The sequence below is a fragment of the Diprion similis genome, chromosome 5 (assembly GCF_021155765.1).
Source record: "Diprion similis isolate iyDipSimi1 chromosome 5, iyDipSimi1.1, whole genome shotgun sequence".
NCBI classification, from domain to species: domain Eukaryota; kingdom Metazoa; phylum Arthropoda; class Insecta; order Hymenoptera; family Diprionidae; genus Diprion; species Diprion similis.
Genome location: NC_060109.1, coordinates 8,702,611 through 8,720,685, shown reverse-complemented (window position 1 = coordinate 8,720,685; position 18,075 = coordinate 8,702,611). Strand labels below are relative to the sequence as shown.

Here is an 18,075-nt window from a genome sequence, read left to right as displayed (position 1 = left end):
GTGGATATCGGTGAGTAACTTTTTTTCTATACATGCTAGCGACCTAAAACTTGTTTCATCGCATCCAGCGCGTCAAATTACGCCGGAAACGGTCGTCTTTGTTCTGATATTGCTCAAAACACGAAGTCGAATTCCGTTTGTTTGTTTCGTGGATATCGGTGAGTAACTTCCTTTCTATACATGCTAGCGACCTAAAACTTGTTTGATCGCATTCAGCGCGTCAAATTACGCCGGAAACGGTCGTCTTTGTTTTGATATTGCTTAAAACACGAAGTCGAATTCCGTTCGTTTGTTTCGTGGATATCGGTGAATAACTTTTTTTCTATACATGCTAGCGACCTAAAACTTGTTTTATCGCATTCAGCGCGTCAAATTACGCCGGAAACGGCCGTCTTTCTTTTGATATTGCTCGAAACACGAAGTCGAAGTCCGTTTGTTCGTTTTTCAGATATCGGTTGGAAACTTTTTTTCTATACATGCTAGCGACCTGAAACTTGTTTTATCGCATTCAGCGCGTCAAATTACGCCGGAAACGGTCGTCTTTGTTCTGATATTGCTCAAAACACGGAGTCGAATTCCGTTTGTTTGTTTCGTGGATATCGGTGAGTAACTTTTTTTCTATACATGCTAGCGACCTAAAACTTGTTTCATCGCATTCAGCGCGTCAAATTACGCCGGAAACGGTCGTCTTTGTTCTGATATTGCTCAAAACACGAAGTCGAATTCCGTTTGTTTGTTTCGTGGATATCGGTGAGTAACTTTCTTTCTATACATGCTAGCGACCTAAAACTTGTTTGATCGCATTCAGCGCGTCAAATTACGCCGGAAACGGTCGTCTTTGTGTTGATATTGCTTAAAACACGAAGTCGAATTCCGTTCGTTTGTTTCGTGGATATCGGTGAGTAACTTTTTTTCTATACATGCTAGCGACCTAAAACTTGTTTTATCGCATTCAGCGCGTCAAATTACGCCGGAAACGGTCGTCTTTGTTCTGATATTGCTCAAAACACGGAGTCGAATTCCGTTTGTTTGTTTCGTGGATATCGGTGAGTAACTTTTTTTCTACACATGCTAGCGACCTAAAACTTGTTTTATCGCATTCAGCGCGTCAAATTACGCCGGAAACGGCCGTCTTTGTTTTGATATTGCTCGAAACACGAAGTCGGAGTCCGTTTGTTTGTTTTTCAGATATCGGTTGATCACTTTTTTTCTATACATGCTAGCGACCTAAAACTTGTTTCATCGCATTCAGCGCGTCAAATTACGTCGGAAACGGTCGTCTTTGTTCTGATATTGCTCAAAACACGAAGTCGAATTCCGTTTGTTTGTTTCGTGGATATCGGTGAGTAACTTTTTTTCTATACATGCTAGCGACCTAAAACTTGTTTTATCGCATTCAGCGCGTCAAATTACGCCGGAAACGGTCGTCTTTGTTCTGATATTGCTCAAAACACGGAGTCGAATTCCGTTTGTTTGTTTCGTGGATATCGGTGAGTAACTTTTTTTCTATACATGCTAGCGACCTAAAACTTGTTTCATCGCATTCAGCGCGTCAAATTACGCCGGAAACGGCCGTCTTTGTTTTGATATTGCTCGAAACACGAAGTCGAAGTCCGTTTGTTTGTTTTTCAGATATCGGTTGGTAACTTTGTTTCTATACATGCTAGCGACCTAAAACTTGTTTTATCGCATTCAGCGCGTCAAATTACGCCGGAAACGGTCGTCTTTGTTTTGATATTGCTTAAAACACGAAGTCGAATTCCGTTCGTTTGTTTCGTGGATATCGGTGAGTAACTTTTTTTCTATACATGCTAGCGACCTAAAACTTGTTTTATCGCATTCAGCGCGTCAAATTACGCCGGAAACGGCCGTCTTTGTTTTGATATTGCTCGAAACACGAAGTCGAAGTCCGTTTGTTCGTTTTTCAGATATCGGTTGGAAACTTTTTTTCTATACATGCTAGCGACCTGAAACTTGTTTTATCGCATTCAGCGCGTCAAATTACGCCGGAAACGGTCGTCTTTGTTCTGATATTGCTCAAAACACGGAGTCGAATTCCGTTTGTTTGTTTCGTGGATATCGGTGAGTAACTTTTTTTCTATACATGCTAGCGACCTAAAACTTGTTTCATCGCATCCAGCGCGTCAAATTACGCCGGAAACGGTCGTCTTTGTTCTGATATTGCTCAAAACACGAAGTCGAATTCCGTTTGTTTGTTTCGTGGATATCGGTGAGTAACTTCCTTTCTATACATGCTAGCGACCTAAAACTTGTTTGATCGCATTCAGCGCGTCAAATTACGCCGGAAACGGTCGTCTTTGTTTTGATATTGCTTAAAACACGAAGTCGAATTCCGTTCGTTTGTTTCGTGGATATCGGTGAATAACTTTTTTTCTATACATGCTAGCGACCTAAAACTTGTTTTATCGCATTCAGCGCGTCAAATTACGCCGGAAACGGCCGTCTTTGTTCTGATATTGCTCGAAACACGAAGTCGAAGTCCGTTTGTTTGTTTTTCAGATATCGGTTGATCACTTTTTTTCTATACATGCTAGCGACCTAAAACTTGTTTCATCGCATTCAGCGCGTCAAATTACGCCGGAAACGGTCGTCTTTGTTCTGATATTGCTCAAAACACGAAGTCGAATTCCGTTTGTTTGTTTCGTGGATATCGGTGAGTAACTTTTTTTCTATACATGCTAGCGACCTAAAACTTGTTTTATCGCATTCAGCGCGTCAAATTACGCCGGAAACGGTCGTCTTTGTTTTGATATTGCTTAAAACACGAAGTCAAAGTCCGTTTGTTTGTTTTCCAGATATCGGTCGATAACTTTTTTTCTATACATGCTGGCGACCTAAAACTTGTTTTATCGAATTCAGCGCGTCAAATTACGCCGGAAACGGTCGTCTTTGTTCTGATATTGCTTAAAACACGGAGTCGAATTCCGTTTGTTTGTTTCGTGGATATCGGTGAGTAACTTTTTTTCTTTACATGCTAGCGACCTAAAACTTGTTTTATCGCATTCAGCGCGTCAAATTACGCCGGAAACGGTCGTCTTTGTTCTGATATTGCTCAAAACACGAAGTCGAATTCCGTTTGTTTGTTTCGTGGATATCGGTGAGTAACTTTTTTTCTATACATGCTAGCGACCTAAAACTTGTTTTATCGCATTCAGCGCGTCAAATTACGCCGGAAACGGCCGTCTTTGTTTTGATATTGCTCGAAACACGAAGTCGAAGTCCGTTTGTTTGTTTTTCAGAGATCGGTTGGTAACTTTGTTTCTATACATGCTAGCGACCTAAAACTTGTTTTATCGCATTCAGCGCGTCAAATTACGCCGGAAACGGTCGTCTTTGTTCTGATATTGCTCAAAACACGAAGTCGAATTCCGTTTGTTTGTTTCGTGGATATCGGTGAGTAACTTTTTTTCTATACATGCTAGCGACCTAAAACTTGTTTTATCGCATTCAGCGCGTCAAATTACGCCGGAAACGGCCGTCTTTGTTTTGATATTGCTCGAAACACGAAGTCGAAGTCCGTTTGTTTGTTTTTCAGATATCGGTTGGTAACTTTGTTTCTATACATGCTAGCGACCTAAAACTTGTTTTATCGCATTCAGCGCGTCAAATTACGCCGGAAACGGTCGTCTTTGTTTTGATATTGCTTAAAACACGAAGTCGAAGTCCGTTTGTTTGTTTTTCAGATATCGGTGAGTAACTTTTTTTCTATACATGCTAGCGACCTAAAACTTGTTTCATCGCATTCAGCGCTTCAAATTACGCCGGAAACGGTCGTCTTTGTTCTGATATTGCTCAAAACACGGAGTCGAATTCCGTTTGTTTGTTTCGTGGATATCGGTGAGTAACTTTTTTTCTATACATGCTAGCGACCTGAAACTTGTTTCATCGCATTCAGCGCGTCAAATTACGCCGGAAACGGTCGTCTTTGTTCTGATATTGCTCAAAACACGAAGTCGAATTCCGTTTGCTTGTTTCGTGGATATCGGTGAGTAACTTTCTTTCTATACATGCTAGCGACCTAAAACTTGTTTGATCGCATTCAGCGCGTCAAATTACGCCGGAAACGGTCGTCTTTGTTTTGATATTGCTTAAAACACGAAGTCGAAGTCCGTTTGTTTGTTTTTCAGATATCGGTTGATAACTTTTTTTCTATACATGCTGGCGACCTAAAACTTGTTTCATCGCATTCAGCGCGTCAAATTACGCCGGAAACGGTCGTCTTTGTTCTGATATTGCTCAAAACACGAAGTCGAATTCCGTTTGTTTGTTTCGTGGATATCGGTGAGTAACTTTTTTTCTATACATGCTAGCGCCCTAAAACTTGTTTTATCGCATTCAGCGCGTCAAATTACGCCGGAAACGGTCGTCTTTGTTTTGATATTGCTCGAAACACGAAGTCGAAGTCCGTTTGTTTGTTTTTCAGATATCGGTTGGTAACTTTGTTTCTATACATGCTAGCGACCTAAAACTTGTTTTATCGCATTCAGCGCGTCAAATTACGCCGGAAACGGTCGTCTTTGTTTTGATATTGCTTAAAACACGAAGTCGAATTCCGTTCGTTTGTTTCGTGGATATCGGTGAGTAACTTTTTTTCTATACATGCTAGCGACCTAAAACTTGTTTTATCGCATTCAGCGCGTCAAATTACGCCGGAAACGGCCGTCTTTGTTTTGATATTGCTCGAAACACGAAGTCGAAGTCCGTTTGTTCGTTTTTCAGATATCGGTTGGAAACTTTTTTTCTATACATGCTAGCGACCTGAAACTTGTTTTATCGCATTCAGCGCGTCAAATTACGCCGGAAACGGTCGTCTTTGTTCTGATATTGCTCAAAACACGGAGTCGAATTCCGTTTGTTTGTTTCGTGGATATCGGTGAGTAACTTTTTTTCTATACATGCTAGCGACCTAAAACTTGTTTCATCGCATTCAGCGCGTCAAATTACGCCGGAAACGGTCGTCTTTGTTCTGATATTGCTCAAAACACGAAGTCGAATTCCGTTTGTTTGTTTCGTGGATATCGGTGAGTAACTTTCTTTCTATACATGCTAGCGACCTAAAACTTGTTTGATCGCATTCAGCGCGTCAAATTACGCCGGAAACGGTCGTCTTTGTTTTGATATTGCTTAAAACACGAAGTCGAATTCCGTTCGTTTGTTTCGTGGATATCGGTGAATAACTTTTTTTCTATACATGCTAGCGACCTAAAACTTGTTTTATCGCATTCAGCGCGTCAAATTACGCCGGAAACGGCCGTCTTTGTTCTGATATTGCTCGAAACACGAAGTTGAAGTCCGTTTGTTTGTTTTTCAGATATCGGTTGATCACTTTTTTTCTATACATGCTAGCGACCTAAAACTTGTTTCATCGCATTCAGCGCGTCAAATTACGCCGGAAACGGTCGTCTTTGTTCTGATATTGCTCAAAACACGAAGTCGAATTCCGTTTGTTTGTTTCGTGGATATCGGTGAGTAACTTTTTTTCTATACATGCTAGCGACCTAAAACTTGTTTTATCGCATTCAGCGCGTCAAATTACGCCGGAAACGGTCGTCTTTGTTTTGATATTGCTTAAAACACGAAGTCAAAGTCCGTTTGTTTGTTTTTCAGATATCGGTCGATAACTTTTTTTCTATACATGCTGGCGACCTAAAACTTGTTTTATCGAATTCAGCGCGTCAAATTACGCCGGAAACGGTCGTCTTTGTTCTGATATTGCTTAAAACACGGAGTCGAATTCCGTTTGTTTGTTTCGTGGATATCGGTGAGTAACTTTTTTTCTTTACATGCTAGCGACCTAAAACTTGTTTTATCGCATTCAGCGCGTCAAATTACGCCGGAAACGGTCGTCTTTGTTCTGATATTGCTCAAAACACGAAGTCGAATTCCGTTTGTTTGTTTCGTGGATATCGGTGAGTAACTTTTTTTCTATACATGCTAGCGACCTAAAACTTGTTTTATCGCATTCAGCGCGTCAAATTACGCCGGAAACGGCCGTCTTTGTTTTGATATTGCTCGAAACACGAAGTCGAAGTCCGTTTGTTTGTTTTTCAGATATCGGTTGGTAACTTTGTTTCTATACATGCTAGCGACCTAAAACTTGTTTTATCGCATTCAGCGCGTCAAATTACGCCGGAAACGGTCGTCTTTGTTTTGATTATGCTTAAAACACGAAGTCGAAGTCCGTTTGTTTGTTTTTCAGATATCGGTGAGTAACTTTTTTTCTATACATGCTAGCGACCTAAAACTTGTTTCATCGCATTCAGCGCTTCAAATTACGCCGGAAACGGTCGTCTTTGTTCTGATATTGCTCAAAACACGGAGTCGAATTCCGTTTGTTTGTTTCGTGGATATCGGTGAGTAACTTTTTTTCTATACATGCTAGCGACCTGAAACTTGTTTCATCGCATTCAGCGCGTCAAATTACGCCGGAAACGGTCGTCTTTGTTCTGATATTGCTCAAAACACGAAGTCGAATTCCGTTTGCTTGTTTCGTGGATATCGGTGAGTAACTTTCTTTCTATAGATGCTAGCGACCTAAAACTTGTTTGATCGCATTCAGCGCGTCAAATTACGCCGGAAACGGTCGTCTTTGTTTTGATATTGCTTAAAACACGAAGTCGAAGTCCGTTTGTTTGTTTTTCAGATATCGGTTGATAACTTTTTTTCTATACATGCTGGCGACCTAAAACTTGTTTCATCGCATTCAGCGCGTCAAATTACGCCGGAAACGGTCGTCTTTGTTCTGATATTGCTCAAAACACGAAGTCGAATTCCGTTTGTTTGTTTCGTGGATATCGATGAGTAACTTTTTTTCTATACATGCTAGCGCCCTAAAACTTGTTTTATCGCATTCAGCGCGTCAAATTACGCCGGAAACGGTCGTCTCTGTTTTGATATTGCTTAAAACACGAAGTCGAAGTCCGTTTGTTCGTTTTTCAGATATCGGTTGATAACTTTTTTTCTATACATGCTAGCGACCTAGAATTTGTTTTATCGCATTCAGCGCGTCAAATTACGCCGTAAACGGTCGTCTTTGTTTTGATATTGCTTAAAACACGAAGTCGAAGTCCGTTTGTTTGTTTTTCAGATATCGGTTGATAACTTTTTTTCTATACATGCTGGCGACCTCAAACTTGTTTTATCGCATTCAGCGCGTCAAATTACGCCGGAAACGGTCGTCTTTGTTCTGATATTGCTCAAAACACGGAGTCGAATTCCGTTTGTTTGTTTCGTGGATATCGGTTGGTAACTTTTTTTCTATACATGCTAGCGACCTAAAACTTGTTTTATCGCATTCAGCGCGTCAAATTACGCCGGAAACGGTCGTCTTTGTTTTGATTATGCTTAAAACACGAAGTCGAAGTCCGTTTGTTTGTTTTTCAGATATCGGTGAGTAACTTTTTTTCTATACATGCTAGCGACCTAAAACTTGTTTCATCGCATTCAGCGCTTCAAATTACGCCGGAAACGGTCGTCTTTGTTCTGATATTGCTCAAAACACGGAGTCGAATTCCGTTTGTTTGTTTCGTGGATATCGGTGAGTAACTTTTTTTCTATACATGCTAGCGACCTGAAACTTGTTTCATCGCATTCAGCGCGTCAAATTACGCCGGAAACGGTCGTCTTTGTTCTGATATTGCTCAAAACACGAAGTCGAATTCCGTTTGCTTGTTTCGTGGATATCGGTGAGTAACTTTCTTTCTATAGATGCTAGCGACCTAAAACTTGTTTGATCGCATTCAGCGCGTCAAATTACGCCGGAAACGGTCGTCTTTGTTTTGATATTGCTTAAAACACGAAGTCGAAGTCCGTTTGTTTGTTTTTCAGATATCGGTTGATAACTTTTTTTCTATACATGCTGGCGACCTAAAACTTGTTTCATCGCATTCAGCGCGTCAAATTACGCCGGAAACGGTCGTCTTTGTTCTGATATTGCTCAAAACACGAAGTCGAATTCCGTTTGTTTGTTTCGTGGATATCGATGAGTAACTTTTTTTCTATACATGCTAGCGCCCTAAAACTTGTTTTATCGCATTCAGCGCGTCAAATTACGCCGGAAACGGTCGTCTTTGTTTTGATATTGCTTAAAACACGAAGTCGAAGTCCGTTTGTTCGTTTTTCAGATATCGGTTGATAACTTTTTTTCTATACATGCTAGCGACCTAGAATTTGTTTTATCGCATTCAGCGCGTCAAATTACGCCGTAAACGGTCGTCTTTGTTTTGATATTGCTTAAAACACGAAGTCGAAGTCCGTTTGTTTGTTTTTCAGATATCGGTTGATAACTTTTTTTCTATACATGCTGGCGACCTCAAACTTGTTTTATCGCATTCAGCGCGTCAAATTACGCCGGAAACGGTCGTCTTTGTTCTGATATTGCTCAAAACACGGAGTCGAATTCCGTTTGTTTGTTTCGTGGATATCGGTTGGTAACTTTTTTTCTATACATGCTAGCGACCTAAAACTTGTTTCATCGCATTCAGCGCGTCAAATTACGCCGGAAACGGTCGTCTTTGTTCTGATATTGCTCAAAACACGAAGTCGAATTCCGTTTGTTTGTTTCGTGGATATCGGTGAGTAACTTTTTTTCTATACATGCTAGCAACCTAAAACTTGTTTTATCGCATTCAGCGCGTCAAATTACGCCGGAAACGGTCGTCTTTGTTTTGATATTGCTTAAAACACGAAGTCGAAGTCCGTTTGTTTGTTTTTCAGATATCGGTTGGTAACTTTGTTTCCATACATGCTAGCGACCTAAAACTTGTTTTATCGCATTCAGCGCGTCAAATTACGCCGGAAACGGTCGTCTTTGTTTTGATATTGCTTAAAACACGAAGTCGAAGTCCGTTTGTTTGTTTTTCAGATATCGGTGAGTAACTTTTTTTCTATACATGCTAGCGACCTAAAACTTGTTTCATCGCATTCAGCGCTTCAAATTACGCCGGAAACGGTCGTCTTTGTTCTGATATTGCTCAAAACACGGAGTCGAATTCCGTTTGTTTGTTTCGTGGATATCGGTGAGTAACTTTTTTTCTATACATGCTAGCGACCTGAAACTTGTTTCATCGCATTCAGCGCGTCAAATTACGCCGGAAACGGTCGTCTTTGTTCTGATATTGCTCAAAACACGAAGTCGAATTCCGTTTGCTTGTTTCGTGGATATCGGTGAGTAACTTTCTTTCTATACATGCTAGCGACCTAAAACTTGTTTGATCGCATTCAGCGCGTCAAATTACGCCGGAAACGGTCGTCTTTGTTTTGATATTGCTTAAAACACGAAGTCGAAGTCCGTTTGTTTGTTTTTCAGATATCGGTTGATAACTTTTTTTCTATACATGCTGGCGACCTAAAACTTGTTTCATCGCATTCAGCGCGTCAAATTACGCCGGAAACGGTCGTCTTTGTTCTGATATTGCTCAAAACACGAAGTCGAATTCCGTTTGTTTGTTTCGTGGATATCGGTGAGTAACTTTTTTTCTATACATGCTAGCGCCCTAAAACTTGTTTTATCGCATTCAGCGCGTCAAATTACGCCGGAAACGGCCGTCTTTGTTTTGATATTGCTCGAAACACGAAGTCGAAGTCCGTTTGTTCGTTTTTCAGATATCGGTTGGAAACTTTTTTTCTATACATGCTAGCGACCTGAAACTTGTTTTATCGCATTCAGCGCGTCAAATTACGCCGGAAACGGTCGTCTTTGTTCTGATATTGCTCAAAACACGGAGTCGAATTCCGTTTGTTTGTTTCGTGGATATCGGTGAGTAACTTTTTTTCTATACATGCTAGCGACCTAAAACTTGTTTCATCGCATTCAGCGCGTCAAATTACGCCGGAAACGGTCGTCTTTGTTCTGATATTGCTCAAAACACGAAGTCGAATTCCGTTTGTTTGTTTCGTGGATATCGGTGAGTAACTTTCTTTCTATACATGCTAGCGACCTAAAACTTGTTTGATCGCATTCAGCGCGTCAAATTACGCCGGAAACGGTCGTCTTTGTTTTGATATTGCTTAAAACACGAAGTCGAATTCCGTTCGTTTGTTTCGTGGATATCGGTGAATAACTTTTTTTCTATACATGCTAGCGACCTAAAACTTGTTTTATCGCATTCAGCGCGTCAAATTACGCCGGAAACGGCCGTCTTTGTTCTGATATTGCTCGAAACACGAAGTTGAAGTCCGTTTGTTTGTTTTTCAGATATCGGTTGATCACTTTTTTTCTATACATGCTAGCGACCTAAAACTTGTTTCATCGCATTCAGCGCGTCAAATTACGCCGGAAACGGTCGTCTTTGTTCTGATATTGCTCAAAACACGAAGTCGAATTCCGTTTGTTTGTTTCGTGGATATCGGTGAGTAACTTTTTTTCTATACATGCTAGCGACCTAAAACTTGTTTTATCGCATTCAGCGCGTCAAATTACGCCGGAAACGGTCGTCTTTGTTTTGATATTGCTTAAAACACGAAGTCAAAGTCCGTTTGTTTGTTTTTCAGATATCGGTCGATAACTTTTTTTCTATACATGCTGGCGACCTAAAACTTGTTTTATCGAATTCAGCGCGTCAAATTACGCCGGAAACGGTCGTCTTTGTTCTGATATTGCTTAAAACACGGAGTCGAATTCCGTTTGTTTGTTTCGTGGATATCGGTGAGTAACTTTTTTTCTTTACATGCTAGCGACCTAAAACTTGTTTTATCGCATTCAGCGCGTCAAATTACGCCGGAAACGGTCGTCTTTGTTCTGATATTGCTCAAAACACGAAGTCGAATTCCGTTTGTTTGTTTCGTGGATATCGGTGAGTAACTTTTTTTCTATACATGCTAGCGACCTAAAACTTGTTTTATCGCATTCAGCGCGTCAAATTACGCCGGAAACGGCCGTCTTTGTTTTGATATTGCTCGAAACACGAAGTCGAAGTCCGTTTGTTTGTTTTTCAGATATCGGTTGGTAACTTTGTTTCTATACATGCTAGCGACCTAAAACTTGTTTTATCGCATTCAGCGCGTCAAATTACGCCGGAAACGGTCGTCTTTGTTTTGATATTGCTTAAAACACGAAGTCGAAGTCCGTTTGTTTGTTTTTCAGATATCGGTGAGTAACTTTTTTTCTATACATGCTAGCGACCTAAAACTTGTTTCATCGCATTCAGCGCTTCAAATTACGCCGGAAACGGTCGTCTTTGTTCTGATATTGCTCAAAACACGGAGTCGAATTCCGTTTGTTTGTTTCGTGGATATCGGTGAGTAACTTTTTTTCTATACATGCTAGCGACCTGAAACTTGTTTCATCGCATTCAGCGCGTCAAATTACGCCGGAAACGGTCGTCTTTGTTCTGATATTGCTCAAAACACGAAGTCGAATTCCGTTTGCTTGTTTCGTGGATATCGGTGAGTAACTTTCTTTCTATACATGCTAGCGACCTAAAACTTGTTTGATCGCATTCAGCGCGTCAAATTACGCCGGAAACGGTCGTCTTTGTTTTGATATTGCTTAAAACACGAAGTCGAAGTCCGTTTGTTTGTTTTTCAGATATCGGTTGATAACTTTTTTTCTATACATGCTGGCGACCTAAAACTTGTTTCATCGCATTCAGCGCGTCAAATTACGCCGGAAACGGTCGTCTTTGTTCTGATATTGCTCAAAACACGAAGTCGAATTCCGTTTGTTTGTTTCGTGGATATCGATGAGTAACTTTTTTTCTATACATGCTAGCGCCCTAAAACTTGTTTTATCGCATTCAGCGCGTCAAATTACGCCGGAAACGGTCGTCTTTGTTTTGATATTGCTTAAAACACGAAGTCGAAGTCCGTTTGTTCGTTTTTCAGATATCGGTTGATAACTTTTTTTCTATACATGCTAGCGACCTAGAATTTGTTTTATCGCATTCAGCGCGTCAAATTACGCCGTAAACGGTCGTCTTTGTTTTGATATTGCTTAAAACACGAAGTCGAAGTCCGTTTGTTTGTTTTTCAGATATCGGTTGATAACTTTTTTTCTATACATGCTGGCGACCTCAAACTTGTTTTATCGCATTCAGCGCGTCAAATTACGCCGGAAACGGTCGTCTTTGTTCTGATATTGCTCAAAACACGGAGTCGAATTCCGTTTGTTTGTTTCGTGGATATCGGTTGGTAACTTTTTTTCTATACATGCTAGCGACCTAAAACTTGTTTTATCGCATTCAGCGCGTCAAATTACGCCGGAAACGGTCGTCTTTGTTCTGATATTGCTCAAAACACGAAGTCGAATTCCGTTTGTTTGTTTCGTGGATATCGGTGAGTAACTTTTTTTCTATACATGCTAGCAACCTAAAACTTGTTTTATCGCATTCAGCGCGTCAAATTACGCCGGAAACGGTCGTCTTTGTTTTGATATTGCTTAAAACACGAAGTCGAAGTCCGTTTGTTTGTTTTTCAGATATCGGTTGGTAACTTTGTTTCCATACATGCTAGCGACCTAAAACTTGTTTTATCGCATTCAGCGCGTCAAATTACGCCGGAAACGGTCGTCTTTGTTTTGATATTGCTTAAAACACGAAGTCGAAGTCCGTTTGTTTGTTTTTCAGATATCGGTGAGTAACTTTTTTTCTATACATGCTAGCGACCTAAAACTTGTTTCATCGCATTCAGCGCTTCAAATTACGCCGGAAACGGTCGTCTTTGTTCTGATATTGCTCAAAACACGGAGTCGAATTCCGTTTGTTTGTTTCGTGGATATCGGTGAGTAACTTTTTTTCTATACATGCTAGCGACCTGAAACTTGTTTCATCGCATTCAGCGCGTCAAATTACGCCGGAAACGGTCGTCTTTGTTGTAATGTCCGTTACACTTCATCTTTTATTATATGTCTTTATCTCATAGCGTACATGCCGATCACATAGTTTTATTTAATATATACAGTTTACATAGTTTATATTATGTACATACTAGGTACGGGTATTCTGAACGCGGCGTCTTGCCGGGCGCTCGGGAGACAACTGTCTCTCTCTCATCCGCCGTCCCATGCGTGCCCGAGGCACCTCACACACACTCATACACACCCCCACCCGCCACGCTCTCACACCATATCGGATATACTCCAACTCCCCTCTTCTAGGTTTTGAACTTAGTTGTATATTATATTTTTATTTTTATTTTTATAATTTTGCAATTCTTGTAGAGCGTCGCGGCTGCTCGCCTTGTATTTCATACTTGCGCTTTGAGTATCTGCGCTTCACTGAATCACTTTTTTCTGGTTGGCTTTTGGAATTTTCGTTTAAACACTTATCACTTTTTTCACTAACAATATTTCTCTCCTCGTCATTTAAGGTAGTATTCTTATCTCTACGGTGAGGTTCATCACAATTTACACCTTCCCCTCTTCTAAGATCATGACCTAAGCTGGTCTGAAAAATCTGATTTTTATGACGCTTTGTTACAAATCCGTCGTCAAATCGTACATTATAACTGACAGGTGAACGCTGTTCAACTATAACGGCTTTCGAGTTTTTACTTGTGTCTTTGCGATAATCTTTGGCATAAATTATTTCGTTAACAGAGAATGTGCCTTTTCTATTGCCGTGTTTGAATCGTTTTTGGTCAAATTGATTTTTTTCTACTGTGCCTACTATGTCGGATCTTAATAAATCGAATCTTGTGCGTATTTCCCTTTTGAACATCAATTCTGATGGTGTTTTATTAGTAGTAGCGTGTGGGGTGTTACGGTAATCGATTAAAAATCTGTTTATCGCAGAGTCTAGAGGATATCCGTCTTTGATCATTTTGTCAACTTTCGTTTTTACGGTTTTAACGAAGTTTTCCGCTGCGCCGTTAGTGGCTGGATAGTAGGGCGGAGAAAACGTGTGTTTGATTTTATACATTTTCAAGAACTTTCTGAACTCATCACTTGACAATTGCGGACCGTTGTCTGACACCAAATGCTTTGGGATACCGTATCTAGAAAAAATTTCGTCTAGTACTTTAATCAGCTTATGTGCGGTTGTGTCTTTTTTCATGTTTATCACTTCAGTCCATTTTGAATGCGCATCTACTACTATCAAAAACATGCAATTGTGGAAAGGCCCCATGAAATCGATATGTATTCTTGACCACGGGGTACTCGGCCATTGCCAGGGTGTAAGTGATGTTTTCGTCGGTTCTGGTCTATTCTCTAAGCAGATTTTACAGCTATTTGCTAAATTTTCGATATCTTCATCTAAGTACGGCCACCAGAAATAATTTCTGGCTAGCTGCTTCATTTTAACTACGCCCATGTGTGACGAATGTAATTCTTTCAAAATGTCTTTTCGCAATGACTCTGGTATGACAATTCTATAGCCCCATGTTAAACTGCCATTTTCTATTTCTAATTCGTGGCGTTTTTTAAAGAAATTATTCTCTATGCGAGACAAGTCCGCTGTTTTTGGCCACTCGTTTCTTACGTAATGAACTATTTTCCTCAGAGTTTTATCGTTAGATGTCGCTGTAGCTACTGTCTTAAAATCAATGATTGAACAATTATTTTGAATGTAATTAATGCAGGTATATTCGTTTTCGAAAACATGTGTCTTGTCTTTTATTGGCAGTCTGGATAATGCATCGCAGTTTCCGTTGGATTTTGATTTAATTACCTCGATTGTATATTTATAACCTGATAAGAAATATGCCCAACGTTGAAGTCGGCTGTGAATCATAGTTGACATATTCTTATTACCGAAGATGAACTTCAAGGGTTCGTGATCAGTCTTTAATATAATCTCGTTGCCGTAAATGTACTGATAAAATTTTTTGAAGCCGAATATTATTGCCCCTGCCTCTTTATCTATTATGGCTCTGTGACGTTCATTTTTTGGGATGATTTTTGACGCAAATGCGATTGGTCTTTCCGAACCGTCGTGGAATCTGTGTGATAGGATGGCTGATAAGCCGATATCGCTTGCGTCGCATGCAAGTATCAATTGCACATTAGGGTCGTATAATGTTAGTATCTTATCGGATATTATTTGCTCTTTGACCCAGTCAAAGCCTTTTTGGCACTTATCTGTCCATAACCATTTTTTACTTTTAACCAGTTCGTATAATGGCCATATGTAGTCTGCTCTATCTTGCAGGAATCTCTCATAAAAATTTACTAATCCTAGGAATGCTTCTAATTCTTTAACGTTAGTAGGTGTTGGCGCTTTTTCTATTGCTTCGATTTTTGACGGGCTTGCGTGTAATCCTTTTTCGCTTATCTTGAAACCTAGTATTTCTATTTCGTTTTTAAAAAAATCACATTTTAGCAAATTAACCCGTAATCCGGCTTTTTCTAACCTCGAAAAAATTTCTGTAAGTATGTCAATGTGCTCTTGTTCTGTTCGGCCGGTACAATAAATGTTGTCTATGTAAATTTCTGTGTGCGGAACTCCGTTTAGAATTTCCTCGAGTATATCTTGGCATTCCGCGGGACTTGACGCTACACCTTCACCTAGGCGCGTGTATCGGTGTAATCCCTCGTGTGTTATTATTGTTAGTGCATCTTTCGACTCATCGTCTAACTCAAATTGCATAAACGCGTGTTTTAAATCAATTTGCGACCATTTGTGACCTACTTGCAGCGTGTTGAAAATCTTTTCTTTTAAAGGTATAGGGTGCCTCTTGATAATTAACTGAGGATTTACTGTTAATTTGAAGTTACCGCAAATTCGAACTTCTCCGTTTTTTTTAAGCACCGGAATAATGGGTGTTGCCCAGGCGCTGCATTTTACCGGCTCTAAGTTGCCTAGTTTGACTAGACGTTTGATTTCGTCGGAAATTTTTGAAGTTAACGCAAATGGCGCGTGATGCGGTTTCATTTGTACCGGCTTCACCTCCTCTTTAAATACTAAGTGAATTTTTCTACCTTTGTATGTACCTTGAGTGTTCGAAAACAAAATTGGGAACTTTTCTAGCATTTTTTGCCTGATATCTTCGCTGCAAATGCTCAGAACTTTGTGATTTTGTACTTCTGGAAAGAGTTTGATAGGCCATAAGTCGAATGCGGCTAACCATTGTCTGCCCAGCAATATAGGGCCTTTGCCTTTCATAATGTATAAGTCGAGAGTTTTCGTGTTATCTCTCCATGTGACTTTTAATGAATTTAACTTGCCTATTGGTTGTAAGGGAATGCCCCCGTAGCATGTTAGCATGAGGTCGCATTTCTTGAGTTTAAGATTTGGGAAAAATTTTTTTTGATCAAATTCTGAAATTGCGGAAACGTATGTGCCGGTATCGATTTCCATTCCAATCAAAACATCTTGAACAAAGATTTTCTCACTTAATGGTTCGGCTACGATTTTATTCATGTTACTTGATGTTGGCATGCGTTTAAAGTCTATCATGTGAAAATCGCTATCATTGTCCGAAGTTTCTGCTTCTGACTCGCTATCATTTTGCAACAACTGTACTTTTTTGTCGTTATTATGTGATTTTTTGTTTGAATTGAAAATGTTATTCTTCCCGTGTTTGTTTATGCATGCTTTTTCTAAATGACCAACTTTTTTACAATAATTACATGTTTTGTCTCGATATTTACAGTCTCGTGTGTAGTGATCATTCACTGATCCGCAACAATAGCAACGTTTTATCTTTTTTTCATTCGCATTTTTGTTATATTTACTGCCCGACGGTGAAGATCTCTGTTGATCCCTCATGTGGTTGACTGGTTGATTGTGCTGTGGTCGGCTTGTGGCAGCTGCATTTTTCACTGCTGCCTCTCGTGCTGTGGCAATCTCCATCGCCTTCTCGTACGTCAGATCCGTTTCGCTGTAGAGTGCGATTTTTGTATCGTGGTCCTGGATCCCTGCTGCTATTTGTTCGCACAGATTGTCCTTGAGTGTTGTGCCGAAATCGCATTTTATCGACTTTTCTCGTAATCGTGCTACGAAATCGGCTACCGATTCCCCTGACCTTTGGTATGTTTTTCTGAATAAAGAGCGCTCCACTTTTGCACTCTTTTTTGGACACAGATGATTTTCGACTAGCTTGATGATATCGTCGTATTTTTTGTCCTTTGGCTTGTCAGGCAGTGTTAACTCTCGAATGAGCCTGTATGTATCTGCTCCGGCCATCGTTAGTAAGTGTGCGACCTTCAGATTATCCTCTGTTATTTTCTTCATTATAAAATACAGTTCCATTCGTTCTGTATATTCGTCCCAGCTATCCTTATTTTTGTTGAATTCTAGCGATGTCCCCAGTGATTCCGCCATTTCGTATTGCGTGTCTGATTCTATTTCGCGAATGTTTTCTTTTTGCTTCTTTTTTTCTAGTGGGGTTCTTCGTATGATACGTAAGACAGCTCGTATGTCATCTAACGTTATCAAATTGTATATTGATTCTGGTTCAAATGTACATAAGATTTCAATAGCTTCGATTTTATTTAATTTCTGTATGTCGATGTTTTTCAAATCGTCCATGTGTATACTGGAAATTCGTTGAGGTGTTGATGTTATTGTACGGGTGCCCAGAGTTTACCTTCGCGTGACCGCCCGTGTCGTCGGTTTTATTTACTATTCGACTTGCCGAATTATTCGATGCCACGGCTTCCTCTCGCGATATAGTGCTGCGTAGATTGCTCGTACGAATCCACTTTGATTGCTGCTTCTCGTGTCGTTCAAGATGAGGTGTATTGCTTCACTTTTTATTTGCACTACTTTTTCGCTCCCCGCACTTTTTCCGATTTGTCCTCGTCGCCAAATGTAATGTCCGTTACACTTCATCTTTTATTATATGTCTTTATCTCATAGCGTACATGCCGATCACATGGTTTTATTTAATATATACAGTTTACATAGTTTATATTATGTACATACTAGGTACGGGTATTCTGAACGCGGCGTCTTGCCGGGCGCTCGGGAGACAACTGTCTCTCTCTCATCCGCCGTCCCATGCGTGCCCGAGGCACCTCACACACACTCATACACACCCCCACCCGCCACGCTCTCACACCATATCGGATATACTCCATTTGTTCTGATATTGCTCAAAACACGAAGTCGAATTCCGTTTGCTTGTTTCGTGGATATCGGTGAGTAACTTTCTTTCTATACATGCTAGCGACCT

At 40.3% G+C, this 18,075-nt stretch overlaps 1 protein-coding gene across 1 annotated transcript; it reads right to left on the bottom strand.

Annotated features, from left to right (window-relative positions):
• Positions 1 to 13,154: 13,154 nt before the first annotated feature.
• Positions 13,155 to 17,732, bottom strand: LOC124406259 (uncharacterized protein K02A2.6-like). Its single transcript, XM_046881614.1, has 2 exons — positions 17,536 to 17,732; positions 13,155 to 17,436 (listed from the first exon to the last, which is right to left on the bottom strand). The coding sequence occupies exons 1-2, from the start codon at positions 17,730 to 17,732 to the stop codon at positions 13,155 to 13,157; spliced, it is 4,479 nt and encodes a 1,492-aa protein (XP_046737570.1).
• Between the last annotated feature and the right edge of the window lie 343 nt (positions 17,733 to 18,075).

Coding starts and splice junctions, on each gene's coding strand:
- LOC124406259 (XM_046881614.1), bottom strand. CDS start 17,732: ATGAAGTGTAACGGACATTACATTTGGCGACGAGGACAAATCGGAAAA. Junction 17,437..17,535: donor CCGTGGCATCGAATAATTCG/GCAAGTCGAATA, acceptor ACGAATTTCCAG/TATACACATGGACGATTTGA.